Raw genomic sequence first — 21,891 nt, 5'->3', positions numbered from 1 at the left:
TTCCTGCCAGGCTAATGGGAGCTGTCCTTGAGACACTATATAAAAATGAAGCCAGGGGCTTCCCTGGTGGCACAGTGGTTGAGAATCTGCCTGCTAATGCAGGGGACACGGGTTCGAGCCCTGGTCTGGGAGGATCCCACATGCCGCGGAGCAACTAGGCCTGTGAGCCACAACTACTGAGCCTGCGCGTCTGGATCCTATGGTCCACAACAAGAGAGGCCGCGATAGTGAGAGGCCCGTGCACCGCGATGAAGAGTGGCCACCGCTCGCCGCAACTAGAGAAGGCCCTCGCACAGAAACGAAGACCCAACACAGCCAAAAATAAATAAATTAATTAAAAAAAAAGCGCCATTCAGAGCTCAGGAACATACCCTTTTATTGTCTAGCACCTTTGACAGTTTGACGTCTCTCTAAAGGAGACGGGAAGTTTGGAGCATTATTGGGTCTTTCAGTGGGAAAGAGGAGTGGGCAGGCACACTGGAGGTGAGTGGATGTCTTAACACGTGGAAACGTGCCAATGGAACATCCAGGCCCACACCTGGCATGCTCCCCATCACAGTCTGCTTTATTGTCCCTTTAAAAGAAATACGGAACAATATGTAGCAAAACAAATAAATTACTCTCCATCTCTCAGAAAGCAAGTTCAGAGGTTGTTGAAGCTGCCTAAGAGGCTTCTGGACAGACGCCTCCAAAGAAGTGAGCTTTTCAGCTTCCTTGGCTCCAGCCAGTAGGAGATGAGGCCCCTGCTGCCCACATCTCAGGATTTCTCGTGGTGTTTAGTTAGATTTGGGATCTTGTTGCTTGGGCGTCTCTCCTCCATCTTCCAAATCCATCTCTGCAGCAACTGACATACATAGGACCTGGACATACCACGTGGCAGATGCTACAAAGAGAAGTTTGAGTCAAAACAGAAGAGGTCAACTGGGCTGAGTTCAGGTGGCACTGAGTGGGGCTGGGCCCGAGGGGACAATTACAGTTAAGCCTCAACAACAGGTAGGAGCTATGGCGAAGGCGATTTGGGAGACTAGATTTGCACAAAAAGCCAAAAAAAAAAACCAGGCCGTACAATAGCTGAGCCGACTTGAGGACCCAAGGCTTACCCACAATCCTGCGGAGGCAAAGAGGTCGTTTGTGCTCTGGCACTCTGATGATGAAGAAGTAAAAGGGCAAGCCTGAGAGGGCAATGCCGATGCCGATGAGGGAGTTGATGGTATCACTGTAGAGTGGAACAGCCACCAGGAAGATGGTGCAGAAGCAGAAGACAATGGGGAAGAAAATGCTGAGCTAAGGGCACAGAAGAAACAAGTGGAGATTAGACAGCTCAGGGTGGACAGCCAAGAAAACCCCACCTGTGAACAGCAGAGCACTGAGTGTTCTTGTCATCCCCTTCCTCTCGGAACCACCGTCAAGTTCCGGGCAAAGGTTTCTGAATAAATGTAAGAATCCCCTGGAGTGGGTGCAGCAGAGGTGGGATGGAGAGGTCCTACCTTGAGAGGACGAGGCCTATTAGGCTCCTTCCAGCGCAGATAAAGCTGACCCACGATAGAGAGCCCCACGAAGAACCAGTAGCTGAAGCTGTAGTAGTTAATGAGCTGGAAGATGTCGTCCACACACAAGTAGATCAGCGCCATGAGACCCTGCAGGCGCAAGCCCACATCAGCTCCTCTCAAGGCCTGTCACGCAAGGCACTTGCCAGTCCCTTTATCTCCCACAAATCCACCCCCTTGTCAAGTCCTCAGTCTCCCCAACTGTCCTTTTCTGTTCCCACCCCGTTTACCACCTTAGTTTCAACACCTCGCTCCTTTCCTATTAAGTCAGTAGCCTTTTTCAGCCCATTCTTCAAACTCTTGCCAGGTTAATCCTCTGTACAGCACAGCTCAAAACAGTTCCTCAAATAGCTTTTGCCCCAGCGCCTCTCCAGAATAGCTCCAACATACAATTCCAGCTTTTACCTTCTGCTACCCAACTCCACACTGCTTAACCTCCGGACTTTCTGATGCTGTTTCTTTCAAACTAAAGCCCATCCATCGCTACCATTTGCAACCCTAACCTTAAAAATCCACTTCAAATTCACTTTCTCCAGGAAGTTTTTCTTGTTCACCCTCTACCCCCACAGTGACCATTTCTTCCCTTGAACACTACATCACTGTCTGCCACGGCAGTCGTTACAGTGTATTCCATGAACTTTATGCCTCATCCCGGGCCAGAGGAGGTCACCATTCCTTAGAGAATATGGATTCTTTCAAGAACCACTGCAGCAGGGACTTCCCTGGTGGTCCAGTGGGTAAGACTCCACGCTACCAATGCAGGGGGCCCGGGTTCAATCCCTGGTCTCGGAACTAGATCCCACGTGCATGCCACAACCAAGGGTCCGCATGCTGCGACAAAGACCCAGCACAACCTAAATAAATAAATAAACCACTGCAGCAGTTACAGCACAGTGCCTTGCCCACAGTGGATGGTCCATCAACAGTTTTTCTATTAGAATCTTCTTTAGAGCTTCTGGGGAGCTAAGAACAGTTGTATCTACTGCTACTAAAGTTCCCCCACAATCTGGCTTTCAGCCCCAGTCTTGAGACCACTTACATTGAAGAGCAGAGCTGGCACTGGTGTGAACCGCTCAACATGAATCATGCAGATGGTGTCAGGGAGATGGCCTTCTCTTGAGCCCACAAAGAAAAGCCTATTTTGGGTAAGATAGGAGAGGCTGAGAAACTTGGGGGACGTGGGTGTGGCCTGGTTCTTGTGCCACAAGGCTCTCCCTCTCTGGCATCCCCTCCTTCAAAAGGGTTTGAATAATTTGGAACGGAGTTCAATACTGAGATTTGTAAGAACTGGAGGCTGCTGATGCGAACAAGGCCAAAGCGTTGTGACTGTCACTTGGGGATCGTGGTGACTAAAGTCTGGGTCCTGTTAAGTCCTGCCCTGTCCTGCCACAGCTCTTCACTTTACCCCTCAGTAAAAGGTGACACTCGTACCTAGACGCAGCCACAATGGAGGCATTGAGGCCACCAAAGCAGGATAACGCAACTGCCACTGGAATGGTCCAGTTGAACATTCCAAAAATCTGGTCTGCAAATGTCTAAGGGAAAGGAATGGAGAAGAGTCATTAGCAGGACCTAACGGGGATGGAAGGCAAGGACAAGCATACCCCCTGGTGCCCCCTACTAGCAACCCAACCCTTTCTTCCACAGCAGGGCTAACGACCTCGCAAGCCCAGTACTCTAGGCATACTCTTTTCAAGGACTACCCGCTTTCTGGGACTTTGAAGAGCAGCACGATACCCAAAGCCCACAAACACACCCTCACCCTTCTGCTAGTGAAAATCCTTTACCACAGCAACAGCATCGCTGGCCAGGATCTCTCTCATGTCGAGCACGGTGTAATAGGCCACATTGGTTAAGATGTAGATGATGGTGACAATGGGCATGGAAATGCCAATGGAGAGGGGCAGATTCCTACAGCCAAACAGAAAAGTGGATATATTAGCCCCACAGTCTCCTCCCCACTGTCCTTTCATTCTCAGACTCCGCCCCACTAATCCGGGGATGGGGCCTCCCATGGCAATTCCCCAGGGCTTTTGCCTTTGAAGTTGCCTAGGATAGGATAGGATAGTGGCTTAAGCTCTGAACTCAAGAACTAAAGAGCATCAGGGAAAGGAACATCACATTCGGAGAAAGGCCTACACAAAAAAAGGAAAAAGGATTGATGACTGTGTCACAGCATGATAATAGCACAGGAAAGTTTTGTTTGTTTTACTCTAGAGGTCTCTTAGTATCAGGATTCCTCCTCTAAGGCTGTCAACACTGAAAAATTTGTATTAAGGTTAAATATGAAAGAAGAAATTATAGAGGGGAACTGCAGTCTAGCCTCGCCAGAGAATAATACAGGTCCTCAGTAGAAAGAACAATGTGTATCTGAGCGAGCAATCTGGGAAATATGTGCACCCCGCCCCCTTACTCAGTTTGAGAGCTTTGAGTGCCGTCCTAACCAGAGGCCAAGAGAAAAACAGACGTCTCAAGGTCCCTCTGGCCCAATAAAGCCATGATCTTTATAAACGTTCTTCACAGTGAGAGGGGGGCAAATACTCAAGTCATTCAGTTTCTGTCCTGTAGGTGGAAGCACCGCCCAGGCCTCGATCTGCTATCATCTGCTCCCAGGGTTGCAGCACTAGATGTGTATCAGGAATACTCTGTTTCTCAAAGCCAAAAGGTGTTTATTATTATTATTTTGACTTAGAAATTTATAGAATCCTCACTCCCTGGCAAATCTTAGGTCCTAGAATCATTGAATTTCAGAGCCAGGAAAAGCTCTAGAGATCATATAATTCAACCCCCTCAATTACAGACAAGGAGCAGGCAGAGATGGCAGGGGATTCCCTCAAGGTCATCCAACAAATCAGTGGAAAGACAGGTCCAGGCCCTTTGACTCCCTGCCCAGAGTTCTTTTTACTCTGCTTGACTACAGGGCAATTCAGAGTAAAAATGGTGTCCTGAAACAAACAATACCACAATTCAAAGTCAGTATGAACTTGAGAAACAAGGAAGGGATCAGAAGAGAAAGGAAGGGGCTTCCCTGGTGGCGCAGTGGTTGAGAGTCTGCCTGCCGATGCGGGGGATGCGGGTTCGTGCCCCGGTCCGGGAAGATCCCACATGCCACGGAGCGGCTGGGCCCGTGAGCCATGGCCGCTGAGCCTGCGCGTCCGGAGCCTGTGCTCCGCAAATGGGATGAGGCCACAACACTGAGAGGCCCGCGTACCGCAAAAAAAAAAAATAAATAAATAAAGTATACACAAGCACATGGTACAACTTGCTTTGATTAATGCAGAAATGCATGAACAAATGAGAAAAGGCCTGTGAAGAAAAAATTTTTTTTAACACATGAGAAAGTACACCTCTTAGCTCTGCTGCTGTGATCATGGACAAGTTACTTCTCTGGGCCTCCGGCCTGCAGTCTATTGAAATGACACTGATAAAATCAACTAGTTGTGGTATGCTGTCTGGCACACAGTAGGAGCTCAATAAATGATGGCTATCATTGCCATGGAAAGTTGATGGTGAGGTACCTACCTCTCAGGATTCTTGATCTCTTCGGTGACATAATTGAGGGTATCCCAGCCCGAGTAGGAGAACAGAGCCGAGTACAGTGCCAGAGCAATGTTGCCCGCTGAAAATGATGAACCCTCAAAGGAATTTTCAAAGTGAGTCGAGGCTCCTGGAACCCAGAGAATATGGAAAGGCATAAGGATTAGTGGCCTACACCCCAACTACAAGGTGATCCGGTAAAGGAGAGGAAGAATGTGACGATAACAGAATGTGTGTGGCTTACAACACCTTGGCAGCAAGGGTACCAGTGAAAGAATGGGGAGCAGAAGAGAGACAGCTACAGTGATGGGCCAGAGTGCAGGGAGCAGCACAGGGGTCTTGACAGGAAGGACCCCGGTGGCTCTCTAGAGTAAGGATCCACGACAGAGCAGAGGGCTGGAGAACAGGGGTGATGCAGTTCTGTCTGCCCCCTTCCTAACCCAGACAGCTGATACGGAGTGGAGGAAGGGCAGGGCTCAGTATGCCCAGTCAACAGAGTAGTTGCAGGGTAGGTGTTCACACCTGGAAACTGGTAGAGGAGTGGGTACAAGAGGTTCATTTCTGCCCTTGTCTGCTCCCAAGGGAGAACAGTCAGAGCTACAGCATTGGGCTCGACAATCCGCAAAAGCTGGCTCCCGGGATATGGCTCTTTTTTGCCCAGATCAACCTCCTCTGGGAGGCAGCATGCAGAGAAATGACAGGACAGGCTTTGGGCTCAGTCTGCCTGGGTACAGATTTCAGCTCCACTACTTAAGCTAGGGACTTCAGGGACTTCCCTGGCGGTCCAGTGGTTAGGACTCCGTGCTTGCATGGCAGGGGGCACGGGTTCAACCCCGGTGGGGGAACTAAGATGCTGCAAGCCTTGGGGCATGGCCAAAAAAATAAAATGGGGATAATAATAGTACCCATTAAATGAAATCATGCACAGAGGTCACTTAGAGGGGTATGGCGTATGGAAAATGCTTAACAGACATTAGTTGCTGTCACTCTTATTTCTTACCCTGGCCAAGTCTAACAGTGCCTGCGATGATGACGGCGATCAGTGCCAATACTTTCGCGTAGGTGAAAACATCTTGTACCAGGGTTCCCCACTTGACATAGGCACAGTTAATGAAGGTTAAGAGACCTGAAAGAAAAATAATACTGATTGGTGACTGGCCCCACCGTCCAGAGGGCCTTAGACCCCCAAGCAGTTTTTCTGGTACCAGTCACCAAAATAGAGCCTTTGGCCAAAGACGGAACTGTTTGGGCTCTGACCTGCTCTTCATTGGAAACCTCTGCCCAGAATGCCCTCACCATTATCATTCAAAGGCTCTTGCTGAGCACCTGTGTACACAGCAACACACACACACCCACACACACACACCCACACACACACACCCACCCACCCACACACACACACACACGCCCTCAGCACTTATACAAGAGACACAAAACAAAGCGACTGGATTTGCTTACGCACAAAAGTGCTCACAGCAATAGGAGGCAACTGGTAGCGAAACAGGATTAGTGATGCGTTCCAGCTGTTGGCTCTGAAAAGTCACGGTCTCTCACCCTCTCCAGCCCTGTATCCCCTTATATGGGCTCCAGGACCCAACACTCTGATGCTGTGGGATTACTGTTAACCTTGATGAGTCCTGTTGTGACTTATCCAACATCTGGGCTAGCAGGTCAGGATGTGTGGCCAGGATTAGGCTGGAGGCCAGACTTCCTGCTACTGCCGGCCAGCTCAGCTGCTTGTTTTCATGCTTGGAAAGACTCTTGGAACTGAGGTTCCTACAGAAGGGGGATGGGGCATTTTTCCTGACTGGACAATGCAAAAGTCAGAGCCACAAACATTCCTCAAGTCCTTCTATCCTGGGGTAGAGGCAATCCCTTTACTTGGATGAGCTTCAGCAAAATTCATGGATTGCCCTTAGAGGCAGGGTTCTTAACCTAGGGCTTCCACAGGCCTGAAATTCTTTGTAAAGTGTTATGTACATATATCCAAAGAATATGCATTGTTCTAAGAAAAGGGTCGATAACTTTCACCAGAATCTCAGAGAACTCTACTACCCCACCCCCCCAAAAAAGCTATAATCTGCTGCTTCAGAAGAAGAAATTCAAGAGGGGAAGAAAATCAAAAGAAACAAGTCTGAAATTCAGCAGAACGTTCCTCAATCCCCCACCAACCTCTTAAACAAGCAGGCAGCCACATACCCCGCACCTTCCCCGCTGTGGCAAAGTGGATCGTTTCACTGCTCCCTCCTTCCCAGCTCAGCAACTGGAGCACTAGAAGGAGGGCTTAACAGCCGTTCTCCCAAGGGCTGCGAAGACAAGATCAGAGCCAGCCTGCCTTACCAGAGGAGAAAGTGCTGGGCTTGCCTGCTTCAGGCCACCAACTCAGTCCCAAGCACTCCCTGTCTCAGTTCTGGCAGTGGTGTGGCCCTCAGTGTCCCCAGCCCTTCTGTTTTGTTGTGTCCTGGTCTCATCACACTCTGGCCCAGAGGCTACTTCATCCTGAGAGGCAGGAAAGAGCAACCCCTCAGAACAGCTGTCTCACCTTCTGTCTCCCCCTCCCTTACTGCCCAAGTTCTTTTCCGCTCTTGCAGAAAGGGGGCATTCCTGTCCTAAACAAACACTTGCCTTTCTGCCTAATAAACAAGCCAACAAACCAACAAACCTTATCACAGGGCTGGGCAAAAATGCACCCATAACTCCAGGCCAACGTAGTGTTAATAAAGACACAAGCATGTAGTCTCTACAAGCATCCCATAAAACGGGCAAATCTTTCAGATCTGCTGATCCTCCTCAGCCGGTCACCCCTCCTTTACTCCCCACTGGACTTCTGCCTCCTGCCTCTTCTCTCCATCCTGTAACCTCCACCCCTCACCCTCGGGCTCTGCTGCTGGCTTACTAATATAACTCAAGCCAGGTTGGATTAGAAGCATCTGAGACAACTGGAGTTACCATATTCACAAGGGAATGGGGTCCCCTAATTAAAATTCATGGGTGGACTTCCCTGGTGGCGCAGTGGTTAAGAATCCGCCTGCTAATGCAGGGGACACAGGTTCGAGCCCTGGTCCGGGAAGATCCCACATGCCGCGGAGCAACTAAGCCCGTGTGCCACAACTACTGAACCTGAGCTCTAAAGCCCATGAGCCATAAATGCTGAGCCCGTGTGCCACAACTACTGAAGCCCGCGCACCTAGAGCCCATGCTCTGCAACAAGAGAAGCCACCAAAATGAGAAGACTGCGCACAGCAACGAAGGCCCAATGCAGCCAAAAATAAATAAATTAAAAAAAAAATTCATGAGTAGCCCTCAGGGTCACCAGGGTGACAACACTAAACTGGGATAGGCTTGAGAATTAAGAGACTGGTTCTGGTTCAGAGTCAGTCTGTAACCACATGCCACATGCTTCTGTTCTCAGCTCTGTCCAAGGAAGAGCCAACTCCTTATCCTTTACTACAACAAATTCTGAAAAGAAAATACATGGATTGTTTACATTTTAATCCTTACAGCTTCTCTAGTCTACTTCTATATCCATCCATCTGTATCCTTCCTCTTACCCACCAGTGTTTCCTCCTCCCCCACTCCTGAGGCTTTGTTCTCAGCCACTGACCCACCATCTTGCCCGGATCTGCTCTCTGTATTGAGCACAGGAGGTTCGGTTTGAACGAAGAAGGGAATCCTCTGGAAAGAGCGCTGGCCCTCATCTTCTCCAGCGCTCAGCTTCCTCCAGGGCCTCTTGGCCGTGGCAGCAGGAAATGGGAATGGCAGGCAGCAGTGCTGACTGGGCTCTCTGTCCCCACCCCCAGCGGATACAGCTGACCGGTGGCCCCAGAGCCCAGCCAAGTGCACTGTTCTTGAAGTGGAGCCTGACCTCCTGCTTCAGAGGCAGGGAAGGGGGTGGGGGTAGGACATGGGGTTAGAATAATATGGAGGCAACTGCAAGTTAACCTCAAGGACAGAGATGCCCTACCCTCCTACCTCTAGGTGCAATTCAATCTCCACCCAACACTGGGCCAAGACCACAGAAAGATGGGCTGAAAATCACCTCAGACCCTTGACTCAGGTGCACCTCCATTCCTGCTTTGACCCCTGCTTTGAAGGAAGAAGCAGCTGAGAAGAAGTCACTCCTATAATCATCTAAAGAGATGCTCCTGAATGGTCATGACACCCAGCCTCCATGAGCCCCTGGAGGAGGAGGCTAGTTCCAGCACTGAGGCCCAGCATCAGCTCTAGAACTAAAAGCAAGGAGAGCAGATGCCTGGCTTGATCCAGAAGTGAACAAAGCTTGCAGGCCCATTCAGGATCAGATGTCCAGATTTAGTTTAGATGCTCAAACTAAACAGTCCCTGAAAAAGAACATTCAGCCTACAATTCTCCCAGCACCATTAGTTTTAAATACATACAACATAACACACAACTTAGGCTGCTATTTAAGCCATTTTCTCCTTCAAATTCCCAGGGACTGTAAAAACCTCAGCAATTTATTAGGCCACTCATGCCGTCTGTAAAGAGACCAATAGCTCTTCCTCCCACCCAGCCAAAAACTTCTCCCTCGCAACTTCTCGCTAATTGTCCTGGACCTCTCCTCTGGAGCCACAAAGCATCAAGCTGAAGCCTCTCGCACATCACGATAAGCCCTTCTTATCATTAAAGACTGACATCCCGTTCCCCTTGAGTCTTCCCTCTTCAGTCCAAAGACCTATGTTCTTCAACATCTTGTGTGATAAATATGGTTTCCCACTCACCGGCCCAGTTCACTCCTCTGTATTAATTGCACTTTGTCAGTGTCTCCCTGGAAACTGAGACCCACACAGAAAACTCCAGCTACTGTTGCAGGCTATGGAGTCTCAGTTTGAACTCGTCAACTGTAACTCCTTTTTTGCTCCCAAACTGATCAGCTTTTCCCTCTCCCTGTGTTTGGGCCTATTAAAAGTGATTTTTTTTTTAATCCCAAATATGGGGCTTTACACTTGTTCCTAGTAACTTTCCTCTCTGAATTTTTAGGCATCATTTCCATTTATCAGAAATGGAGTTCCCCCTTCATTTTAATCAGTTAGTTCAAATGCCTTCAATTTTGTGAAATCTGCAAATCTGATTAGCAAACTTTCTGGATCTTCACTGAAGTCACTTATAAAAATGTTGACTAGGATAGGCAGAGCCCTGTAGTCTATCACTATAGATCTTCCTCTCTGCTGTCATTATTCCACAACGTCAACCAGGAATCCACCAAACTATTTTTTTTTATCTAGTCCGCCTTTTTCTACCTTGTCAACAAGAATATCACAAGAGTTTGCCAAGAACCTCTCTGAAATCTGTATACACATGTCTCTGCTCTAGAAATCTAATGATGCTATCAAATAATGATTCAAATGAAATTAGTACATATATATGCTAGAATGTTCATAGCTATACCATTGTCATAGTCAAAAATTTAAACAACCCAAATGCCAATCAACGATAGAATGGCTAAATGAATACAATGGAATACTAAACAGCAAATGAGAAAGAACCATCTACAGCTACAGACAAAATTATGGATGAATGTCACAAATGTATTAAGTGAACAAGCCAAACACAAGAGAGTACATACCCTTTATATCCATTTACATCAAAACAGGCTAAATTAATCTATGCTACTAGAAGTCAGAACAGTGATTTCCCTTAGCGTGTGCATGGGGGGCACAGGGGAGTGACTGGGAGAAACACACGAGAGGTTCAGGGGGCTGCCTTTTTGATGTGGATGCTGGTTACACATGTGTGCTCAGTTTGAAAATTCATCAAGCTGTACACTTATGACATGTGTACAGTTCCTTTTGTATATTACACTTGAATAAAAAATTAAAATTGAACAAAAAATGAGGTTAGCTTGTTTTTAGCAAATCTGTACAGGTTACTAGAGATCCTCCTTTCTTCCCTTCACACTTTGCTAACCAGGTTTAACAGATGAGCCTAGAATTTCGGGAGGAATCAACCTCAGATTACCAGTGCAGCATGCTCAGAATCCACCTCCTTCTCTTTTTTAAAAGAAATTTATTTACTTTATTGATTTTTGGCTGCGTTGGATCTTCCTTGCTGTGTGTGGGCTTTCTCTAGTTGCGGCAAGCGGGGGCCATTCTTCGTTGCAGTGTGCGAGCTTCTCATTGCGGTGGCTTCTCTTGTTGTGGAGCACGGGCTCTAGGCACATGGGCTTCAGTAGTTGTGGCACTCGGGCTCAGTAGTTGTGGTTCACGGGCTCTAGAGCGCAGGCTCAGTAGTTGTGGCACTCGGGCTCAGTAGTTGTGGCTCACGGGCTTAGTAGCTCTGCGGCATGTGAGATCTTCCCGGACCAGGGCTCGAACCCATGACTCCTGCATTAGCAGGCGGATTCTTAACCACTGCGCCACCAGGGAAGTCCCTTCTTCTCTTTCTTGGAAAGCCAGGTTATCACTTGTGGTAGGCACAGTGGCCCTGAGAAACAGAAGAGTCCGTGTGAAAGCCTTTTTTTTTTTTGCTCCAGACGCGCAGGCTCAGCAGCCATGGCTCACGGGCCCAGCTGCTCGGCAGCATGTGGGATCTTCCCGGACCAGGGCACGAACCCGTGTCCCCTGCATCAGCAGGCGGACTCTCAACCACTGTGCCACCAGGGAAGCCCATGTGAAAGACTTTTGATGTGAGAAAGACTTGACTAGCTACTGCTGGCTTTGAAGATGGAAGGGGGCTATGAGCCCCTAGAAGCTAGAAAAGGCAAGAAAATGGATTCTCCCCTAGAGCCTCCAGAAAGGGACATGGCAATGCTGACACCTTGATGTTAGCCCGGTGAGACCCTTTTCAGACTTCTGACCTACAGAACTGTGAAATAATAAATTTGTGTTGTTTTAAACCACTAAATTGGTTGTAATTTGCTACAGCAGCAATAGGAAACTAATAGGTCAGTCAACAGTTTCCTTTTTACACCCTTCCTGTTCTCCAAGGTCCTGGAGATGCCTAGTAGTCATTCTGTCATCTCAACTAATTATAAATTCTTTCCATTTGTTTGCAAGTGGATAGTTAAAAACATTTAAAGCAATGACACGCTTTATTACTATCTCCTCAACTCTCTTGGTCTTGTTTTTTGTTGGCCTAGATCTATCGGCCTGTTGGGTTTTTATTGAACCCTTTCTTAGGTGAGCAATCCTTCTGCAGGTCAAGTTAGAGGAAAAGAGGGACTGTGGCCTCTCCTTTCCACCATCTAGTTATCGTAGATCTAACTGCCCCCAGAGCATCCAGCCTTGCCCCTGCTGTTCTCACTCTAAACATTGCTCTCGGAAACTTTTGTTGGCCTTAGTAACTTCTTCAGGTCTTAGTTTATGCTGGGCATTAACCTCAGGACACTCTCCTTGCAGGGTCACTCCTTTATTTATTTAGTCTTGATTATGTCACCTCTCATTATCTCTTGCATATCGTTTCTAAAAATCTGAGCTCATCAAAAGCTTTTGCACAGCAAAGGAAACCATAAACAAGACCAAAAGACAACCCTCAGAATGGGAGAAAATATTTGCAAATGAAGCAACTGACAAAGGATTAATCTCCAAAATTTATAAGCAGTTCATGCAGCTTAATAACAAAAAAACAAACAACCCAATCCAAAAATGGGCAGAAGACCTAAATAGACATTTCTCCAAAGAAGACATACAGACTGCCAACAAACACATGAAAGAATGCTCAACATCATTAATCATTAAAGAAATGCAAATCAAAACTACAATGAGATATCATCTCACACCAGTCAGAATGGCCATCATCAAAAAATCTAGAAACAATAAATACTGGAGAGGGTGTGGAGAAAAGGGAACCCTCTTGCACTGTTGGTGGGAATGTAAATTGATACAGCCACTGTGGAGAACAGTACGGAGGTTCCTTAAAAAACTACACATAGAACTACCTTATGGCCCAGCAATCCCACTACTAGGCATATACCCTGAGAAAACCATAATTCAAAAAGAATCATGTACCAAAAAGTTCATTGCAGCTCTATTTACAATAGCCCAGAGATGGAAACAACCTAAGTGTCCATCATCGGATGAATGGATAAAGAAGATGTGGCACATATATACAATGGAATATTACTCAGCCATAAAAAGAAACGAAATAGAGCTATTTGTAATGAGGTGGATAGACCTAGAGTCTGTCATACAGAGTGAAGTAAGTCAGAAAGAGAGAGACAAATACCGTATGCTAACACATATATATGGAATTTAAGAAAAAAAAATGTCATGAAGAACCTAGGGGTGAAACAGGAATAAAGACACAGACCTACTAGAGAATGGACTTGAGGATATGGGGAGGGGGAAGGGTAAACTGTGACAAAGCGAGAGAGAGGCATGGACATATATACACTACCAAACATAAGGTAGATAGTTAGTGGGAAGCAGCCGCATAGCACAGGGAGATCAGCTCGGTGCTTTGTGACCACCTGGAGGAGTGGGATAGGGAGGGTGGGAGGGAGATATGCAGGAAGAGATATCGGAACATATGTATATATATAACTGACTCATTTTGTTGTGAAGCTGAAACTAACATTCCATTGTAAAGCAACATCTCATTTTAACATCTCATTTTAACATCTTTATACTCCAATAAAGATGTTAAAATGAAAAAAAAAATCAATGTGTTCGGGGCTTCCCTCATGGTGCAGTAGTTAAGAATCTGCCTGCCAATGCAGGGGACACGGGTTCGAGCCCTGGTCTGGGAAGATCTCACATGCCATGGAGCAACTAAGCCCGTGTGCCACAACTACTGAAGCCCGCGTGCTTAGAGCCCCTGCTCCGCAGCAAGAAAAGCCACCACAAAGAGAAGCCCGCACACTGCAAAGAAGAGTAGCCCCTGCTCACTGCAACTAGAGAAAGCCCGTAGCAATGAAGACCCAACACAGCCAAAAATTAAAAAATAAATAAATAAATTTTAAAAAATCAATTAGTTTAAAAAAAAAATCAATGTGTTCAATCACACCACTTTCTTCAAATAATTCTCCTATTCTTCCTAAATAAGATAATTTATTGTATCAGAATTTCATCTTGAAGGGACTTCCCTGGTGGTCCAGTGGGTAAGACTCCGCACTTCCAATGCCGGGGGCCCAGGTTCGATCCCTGGTCAGGGAACTAGATCCCGCGTGCAGGCCACAACTAGAAAGTCCGCATGCCGCAACTATGAGCCCGCATGCCGCAACTAAGACCTGGTGCAGCCAAAATAAATAAACAAATAATAAAAAAAAAAAAAAAAGAATTTCATTTTGAAGACACCCCTGGTTTTTTTCCTGTTTTTAAATCCCTGGTTGTAAAATTGTAATTCTTTGCCCTGAACTTTTCTGCAATCTCTTTGCCTAAAATTTAGAGTACATTTTGGAGGAAAACCAGCATTTCTTTTTCTGGGACATAAACTCTGAGAAGGCATAATCACTTCCTCACAAGGATTCCACATTGCCTCTGGTTATGTCAAATAATAATAAATCCTTATCCTTTAGAGATACATATTGAAGCCTTTATGGATTAAATGGTTTGATGTCTTGGATATGATTTAAATAATCTAGTGTGGGTGAGAAGGGGTGGTTGGAGCATAGATGTTGATAATCATTGATGCTGGTGCTTGAACCCTGGGAGTTCACTGTGCAATTTGCTCTACTTTTGTATATGTTTGAAATCTTCCATAATAAACCATTTTTTTTAATGTAGAGAGGTACTGCTTCTAATAGAATGCAACTGATTTTAGCAAAAGATGCTCAGAGAATTGAAGCTTCCATTGCTATCATATTTCCCTTTCGTACAAATTTTATGATTTTTATGAGGAAAGCAAAACACTTATTCTTCTGATCTGAGAGTGTGCAGTAAATGCCCACAGTTACAACATTCCTACTTCTTTTTGCTTTTATCTTCGTGTTCTCTTCACCATGCTTCTTCCCTTAGGATGGGGGTTTATTTCCATGTACTTTACTATGGGAGATCTTCAGGAAAAATCCCTAACTGTTATCTGAGAGCCCTCTGATAGCACTATGTAATAATTCTTCTTCCCAAGGTAAGCAGATGGGATTAACAGAGGCCAGGGCCTTGGTGTCCTTTCTAAGAGATGGGCCACGTATCTGTAATGAGGAAGGAAGAGACTTCTCCTGTTTAGTTGTGAAAAGCAGCCCTCCTGCAGGCAAAAAGCTGGAGGCAGTACTGAGTAGTACTGTCCATTACGTTTGTTGGGAAAGAGAGAAAGGGGAGGTGAAATCCTTTGACAGGTCTCTGTGTCTTGGTCCTGAAGTTTCCCTCTCACTGCAATCAAAAGAATCAAAAAGTAACCTTGCCCAGAGGCAGCAGGCATCCCTTATTATAGCAGATCCTCATACAAGTACATCTCTCTTTGATATACTATATCAATCTCAGCTTTTCTAGCAAATCCATCACTTCTGAACAAGGTATACTTTTTTTTTTTTTTTTTGGCTGTGTTGGGTCTTCGCTGCTGTGCACGGGCTTTCTTTAGTTGTGGCGAGCGGGGGCTACTCTTTGTTGCGGTGCACGGACTTCTCTTGTTGAGGAGCACGGGCGCTAGGTGCATGGGTTTCAGTAGTTGTGGCTCGTGGGCTCTAGAGTGCAGGCTCAGTAGTTGTGGTGCACGGGCTTAGTTGCGCCACGGCATGTGGGATCTTCCCGGACCAGGGCTCAAACCCGTGTCCCCTGCCTTGGCAGGCAGATTCTCAACCACTGCACCACTAGAGAAGCCCAAACAAGGTATACTCTGTCGCTGTCATATTCTAATCAAATAAATTGTTTCCTCCTTGCAGTAAATGTAAAAAGCAAATGTGTTTATTAGCCTCATTGAAATGTTGATGAGTCCAAAAGCATCACTCCCAATCTTCTAGCTTCTCCAAATGCATTACTGAGCAATTTTTCCAACTTTATTCTTCTTTCTCTATAATACCTCATAGCCTCCAAACTACCCAGATGTATACTTTTATCTGTGTATTTTTCCCCTTCCTCTAAAATTTCAGTTTAAACCTTTATTAAGTGCATCTCTCCCAATCTCTATAACATCTGCTCCATCCCTCACCAGAGTGTATCCTCTGGTATCCTAGCACTTACATTCCAGGACTCAGTTCTGTGTTCTCTGTTTTCTTTCACATACACAGACTTCAAGTGACAAAGAGATGAAGATTCCACCTGCCACTCCATTTGCTATCGTGAACTTCAAAGTCACCAGTGACATATCTCATGTGTCTTCTGACTGGTGACGTCATTCATTCCCCAGCTATCAGCAGAAGTATAGCGGCCTGTGGGCTTAATTGGGGTGAGCAATCTCTGTGTCACATGTTACTCAAGAAAAACCACCCGTCTCTGCATTAGGCTGGTCTATGCATAGTCAGAGTCACACTGCTGGGGAGCAGTCCAGCCCCTTAACTGGTACACTCAGGCCCGCAAATAACTAGATGTCTCCGGAATACTCTACCAAGGCTGTTCCCTCAGAAGGACCAGATTTAAGCTCTCCAAAAAAGCCTCAGCTCTTCTGCCTAAAGCCAGACATTTCAAGTTTTTCCTTGTTTTCTTTACTGCTTGTTTTGTTTTTTGTTGTTGAATGCTGGTTTAGGATACTCTCTGCATCTTAAAAATCACTTTTTCTTCTTGAGTCCTTGATCGATTATTTCTTCCACCCTTCCTAGGTGCCGTTGTATCTCTCAGATAGCAGCTGGTCCTCAAACACTTTTACCTTTTCAGGCTACATAACCATGTCGCTTACTCAGGCTTCAGAGGGGAAAGCATCTGGCAAGAAGACACACGGAGCATAAGCCCTGTGGGTCACTGGATCAGAGCTGCCCATCCTGCCTTCTGGGGCCTAGCCAGCACTTCAGTTGCTGTGGGTCTGCACCACAGGAGGGAGCAAGCAAGCACTTTGCACCAGGAGGCTCACCGATTAACCGCTCCATCGGCTCCCGCCTCAAAGCCAGCGAGTCCTTGGTAACAGGATCCTTACTGGTTTGCTCAGCTAGGTCCAGTTCAGGTTCTCAGAAATGGGTCCCCAAGGCTGACTGAACATCAGGATCGCCTGAGGATCCCCTGAGGAGGGTGAACCTACAGCTCTGGGGCTCCACCCCTGAAGTTCTGGTTCGGGAGGTCTGAGACGGGGCTCCCCAGCGGAGCCTGATGATTTGCCTGCTCTGGGCTACTCTTAGGTCATCACAAAACAAAATCATCACTTAGAGAACCACCTTGATCACAGCAAGCCCAAACCCTCACTTAACTCAGCATTCCTGGTTCCACACTAGCATCACTCTACAAGCTTTAACAAAGTTCAGTGCTCGGGCCCCACCCAGGACAATGAAGTCAAGCTCTGGGCTACAGCCAGGCATCGGCATGTTTTTAAAGTTCCCTGGGTGATTCTAAAGCATGGTGACAATTGAGAACCTTTCTTCCCAAGGCCCCCAACAGTTCTCCTCAGCAGGAACCTTCTGCTTCCTCAAGTCTTGTTCTCCAAGCTAATTTCCATTCTTCTGCCCAGTGGTTCAGAGTTATTTGGTTGGGGGAAAAGAGAGGGAGAGGAAGGGGCCAGGAGTATTTTTTTTTTTAATATTTATTTATTTATTTATTTATCTGGTTGTGCCGGGTCTTAGCTGCAGCAGGTGGGCTCCTTAGTTGCAGCATGCATGTGGGATCTAGTTCCCTGGCCAAGGATTGAACCCTAACCCCTGCATTAGGAGCACAGAGTCTTATCCACTGCACCACGAGGGAAGTCCCAAGTGTTTTTTTTAAACCCGCTAGGTGACTCCAATGGTCAGCCGAGGTTGGGACCCACTGTCCCTAGCTCCTTCCCCAGCTTCCTCTAGGCTGTTCCCTTAGCCTCTTCTGAGGCAGAGAGAAAGAGAATAGAAAAAGGAAGAGACCAAAGGTGAACCCCTGAAAAGCTTTGGAGATCAGGCCAGCACAGAGCTCCACCTCCCTCCCTGCTGGTGAAGAGTTTGTTCCGAAGTTCACGTTGACCCCATACCAGAAAGACCTCAGCGCTCTGACTCTAGTCCCCTTGCTGCTGTGAATGTGGAACATGAAATGTAAGCTTCCTGGGCTTCCCTGGTGGTGCAGTGGTTAAGAATCCGCCTGCCAATGCAGGGGACACGGGTTCGAGCTCTGGTCAGGGAAGATCCCACATGCCGCCGAGCAACTAAGCACGCGAGCCACAACTACTGAGCTCATGTGCCACAACTACTGAAGCCCGCACACCGCAACTACTGAAGCCTGTACGCCACAACTACTGAAGCCTGTGAGCCTAGAGCCCGAGCTCTGCCACAGGAGAAGCTACCGCAATGAGAAGCCCGCGCACCGCACCAAAGACCCAACGCAGCCAAAAATAAACAATAAATAAAATAAATTTATTATAAAAAAAAAAGAAATGTAAGCTTCCTCACTCCCAGCTTAAAATGGATAATCCCTCTGGAAGAGGCAACTAGCTTCCAAGTAGAAAGTTCAAAGGGCAAAAGGCAGTTGGGGGCCCAGCATCTGGCTGTTCCACCTCATTAGCCACAAGACACGAAGCTTTCCAGTACCAGGAAAAGCTGCCCAAGGACAGTGGCCAAAGCTCTCAGAGATCTGAAGTCCTACAGCGTCCACGAGTGGCTCGAGCAGCCGCCCTCCCCTCTGCCCGGGCCCCACAGTGGCCCTCAGCCCCCAACACCCTGAGAGCCAAGAGATGCAATGCCTTTCTCGGCCAAGCTGAATCTGGAGCTGTACCATCTGTTCACTCCTCCAGCCGACATTCACTGAAAACCACCTACTACACGCAGATCACGAGGGTCAAGCGTCAGGGATGCCGAGACCGCCTGACCCCTAAAGAGTAGTCTGTTCACAGGCGGCCCCGCATGTGTGCTGCTGGCCGACGGGTACAGCAGGCAGACCGAATACACAGGAGATAAAACATCCCATTAACAAAAGGCAGAAATCTAGACCAAAAAAACTGGGTCACAGGGTCGCTGACATTCTTACATACATCATCTAAGTTAATCTGACAGAGTAGGTTTATTATCTTCATCTTACAATTGAGAAAACCGAGCCCACTCAGCCAGTGGCCAGCTCAAAAGCTTGTACGCATTCCACTACACTATATGCCCCCCGTTTGCATGCAAGGATATGGGCCGGGGAGTGGGTCTATCTCCCCCTGGGGTAACAGGGCTTCCTGGCTGCAGAGAACTGGAGCAATCCTCAAAGAGCTCTGAGAAGCCAGAGTAATCAGCTTCAGGAGGGGCTGAATGCACACCCCTCTGGCTGGGAAAAGTAACCATTTATAGAGCCCTGAACGGGACAGCAAAGTTCCTTCAGAACTCAGAATTCATCCATTCATCCATTCATTCTTCCATGCATCCATCCATCCAATAAGCATGTATTGAGCTTGAACCCACTGTGTTCCAGACCCTGTGCAGAATCTTTGATTAAGACCCAGTCCCCAGCCTTCCCAGAAAAGTAAACTTGGGCGAATACAAGAATCAGGTGTTATGAAAGTCACTGAGAGGCAACCCATCCAGTCTGGGGGAGTGAAGTGGGTGCAGGTGGGCACCAGGACCACTGTTACCTGCACTGAGTGTACAGAGGCTGATGCTGGGGTGGGGGGAAGGGAGGTGGAGTTCCTGGTAGAGAGGGCAGCATGTGATTACCCTGACCATGCAATGAGTGAAGTCACCCATGCATACAAAAAACTTACCTAAGCAATAATCCGTAAATGATTTCAAGGTCTATTAGCAATACTAGCTTATCTAGGGCTGTAGTTAGTTTATCAGCAGTTCTAAAGGAGGACTACACCTGTAAAGGAAACATAAGCCACCCGGACAGAAGTAGAAATCATATATGCTCTCCCGAAATTTGTCACTGATGAATAGGAAAGGGTGAAAGTATGGTAGAAATATAGATCACGCCTCTGTGAGGTAGAGTCCTATTCTACAGATGAGGAAACTGAAACTAATGAAGTTAACCTGCCTGATGCCGTGCTCCTCACCACCATGCACCGTTGCCTTTCAGAGGGATGAGGATGCGCCCTGGACTGTTCAAGGGACAGAAATGCTGACTCCAGGATCCCAAGCATTCCAACCGTGGGGAAGACTTCATTGTAGGGTATGAATATTTCATCCAAGTTTTCCAGAAACGCACCCCCAAACCAAACTAAGGTGGTCTTAAGTCTTTCCCATAAACTCCCCCCTCAGCTTTGGTCCCTTCCACTAACAACCGCCTTCCTTGCCTCCAGGGTCCATCTTCTAGAAAGCACATCTATATTCCCTTCCCTGCCCTTTCTCCACAATGCAGTCTGACATCTGCTCCACTACTCCAGTGAAAAGCCTGCTAAAGTTCCCCTTGACCTCCTTCTTGTCAATACCAACGATGTTCCATTCCATATTTTATTTAACAGTTCTTCCGAGAAAGGCTACTTTTGAGTGTAAACCCACCTCCCTTGGGTGCACTGCCTTTCCTCAGAACACTTTACATATCTGTCCCTCCCATCAACTGTGAGCTATGTGAGGGTAGAGATTGGGTAACAGTTATCCTTGTATCCCCAGGGCCTAACCCAGAACTAGGCAGAGTTGATACTCAATAAACCATGCTGGATAAATAAAATCTCTCTGAAATCTGACTCCGCCCTCACTGCCCTGAAATTTCCCTCTCCAAAGTCACCAGTGATCTTCGTGTCGATAAATCCAAACAACTCCACTCAGTCCTATCTAGCTTGACCTCTTAGCAGACTGGACACTGTTGGCCAAACTGTTCTCTTCCACTCACCCTCTCCACGTTTCCCTATTTCTCTGGATGCTGCTTCTCCCCCTTTTTTGCAGAATACCTCTCCCTCAACGTTGGTACTCTAAGGATTCTTATAATTCTAAGAATTCCAAGAATGCTATCCAAAGCGCTTTTCTCTTCCCTTTCTATATCCTGTCCCAGGATCATCTCATCTGCTACTGTGATTTCAACTACTATACACTGATGATTCCCAAAAGTATATCACCAGCCCAACTGTCATGATTCCAGATACACAGGAATATGTAACCACCTACTCAACATCACCAGGCACAAACTGATCCCATCAATTTCTTGCAAACCTACTACTGCTCCTCCAGTGTTCTCCCTATAAGTAAATGGCATCACCATTCACCCAGTTGCCCAAGCCAGATGCCAAAGCTCAGTATCTTATCATCATTGACAATCTCTACCCATATCTAACTGGTGTCCAAGTCTTTTTTTTTTTTTTTTTTGCCGTACACGGGCCTCTCCCGTTGCGGAGCACAGGCTCCGGACGCGCAGGCTCAGCGGCCATGGCTCACGGGTCCAGCCGCTCCACGGCATGTGGGATCTTCCCAGACCGGGGCACGAACCCGTGTCCCCTGCATCGGCAGGTTGACTCTCAACCACTGTGCCACCAGGGAAGCCCGGTGTCCAAGTTTTAACCAGTACCTTCATCCCCAAAACATGACTGTAGTCCAAGCCACCAGCATGTCTCACCAGGATCATGGCACAGCTTCCTAACTGGTCCCACTGCTTTTCGTCCTGCAAAGTCAGAATAATCTTCCTAAAAATCACAAATATCACTCCCCTACTTTGAAAGCCCAAAAAGGTTTTTCATTGCCTTAGAGGAAGCCCACCAAACTCCTTAATATAGCATGTGTTCTAGGTTATATTTTCCAAAGATATCTCGACAATATCTCCCATCCCACATGCTTTTCATACAATGTGACTTTAACGCTCTGCCCATCAAGAGATAGGGTCTGTGCCTCTTAAAACTGGATGGTCTTCTGTGAATGTTTCTACCTATATAGTGCTGCAGGAGTGATACCATGTGACTTCAGAGGCTAGGTCAT

General features: G+C 47.1%; 1 protein-coding gene and 1 non-coding gene across 6 annotated transcripts in view; one reads left to right on the top strand and one right to left on the bottom strand.

Moving 5' to 3' along the window:
• Nucleotides 1-359: 359 nt before the first annotated feature.
• SLC7A7 (solute carrier family 7 member 7) overlaps nt 360-21,891 on the bottom strand; it is a 36,052-nt gene continuing 14,520 nt past the window's right edge. For 4 of the 5 annotated variants that reach the window (XM_067740641.1, XM_067740650.1, XM_067740659.1 and 1 more), the window contains 7 exons: nt 6,085-6,210; nt 5,070-5,214; nt 3,335-3,458; nt 2,979-3,082; nt 2,587-2,683; nt 1,488-1,637; nt 360-1,284 (listed from right to left, as the gene is read on the bottom strand). In XM_067740641.1, the coding sequence (XP_067596742.1) occupies nt 781-1,284; nt 1,488-1,637; nt 2,587-2,683; nt 2,979-3,082; nt 3,335-3,458; nt 5,070-5,214; nt 6,085-6,210 (1,250 nt within the window). In that variant the 3' untranslated portion in view covers nt 360-780. The remainder of the gene's footprint in view (nt 1,285-1,487; nt 1,638-2,586; nt 2,684-2,978; nt 3,083-3,334; nt 3,459-5,069; nt 5,215-6,084; nt 6,211-21,891) is intronic. The other variant, XM_067740667.1, reaches the window with a different exon arrangement.
• Nucleotides 14,122-14,194, top strand: TRNAG-UCC (transfer RNA glycine (anticodon UCC)). The gene has a single exon. It is a non-coding gene; the product is annotated as a tRNA-Gly (tRNA).

Source organism: Pseudorca crassidens, chromosome 1 (genome assembly GCF_039906515.1).
Source record: "Pseudorca crassidens isolate mPseCra1 chromosome 1, mPseCra1.hap1, whole genome shotgun sequence".
Taxonomy (NCBI): Eukaryota; Metazoa; Chordata; class Mammalia; order Artiodactyla; family Delphinidae; genus Pseudorca; species Pseudorca crassidens.
The sequence above is the reverse complement of the archived record's forward strand: the minus strand, read 5'-3'. Positions and strand labels throughout refer to the sequence as shown.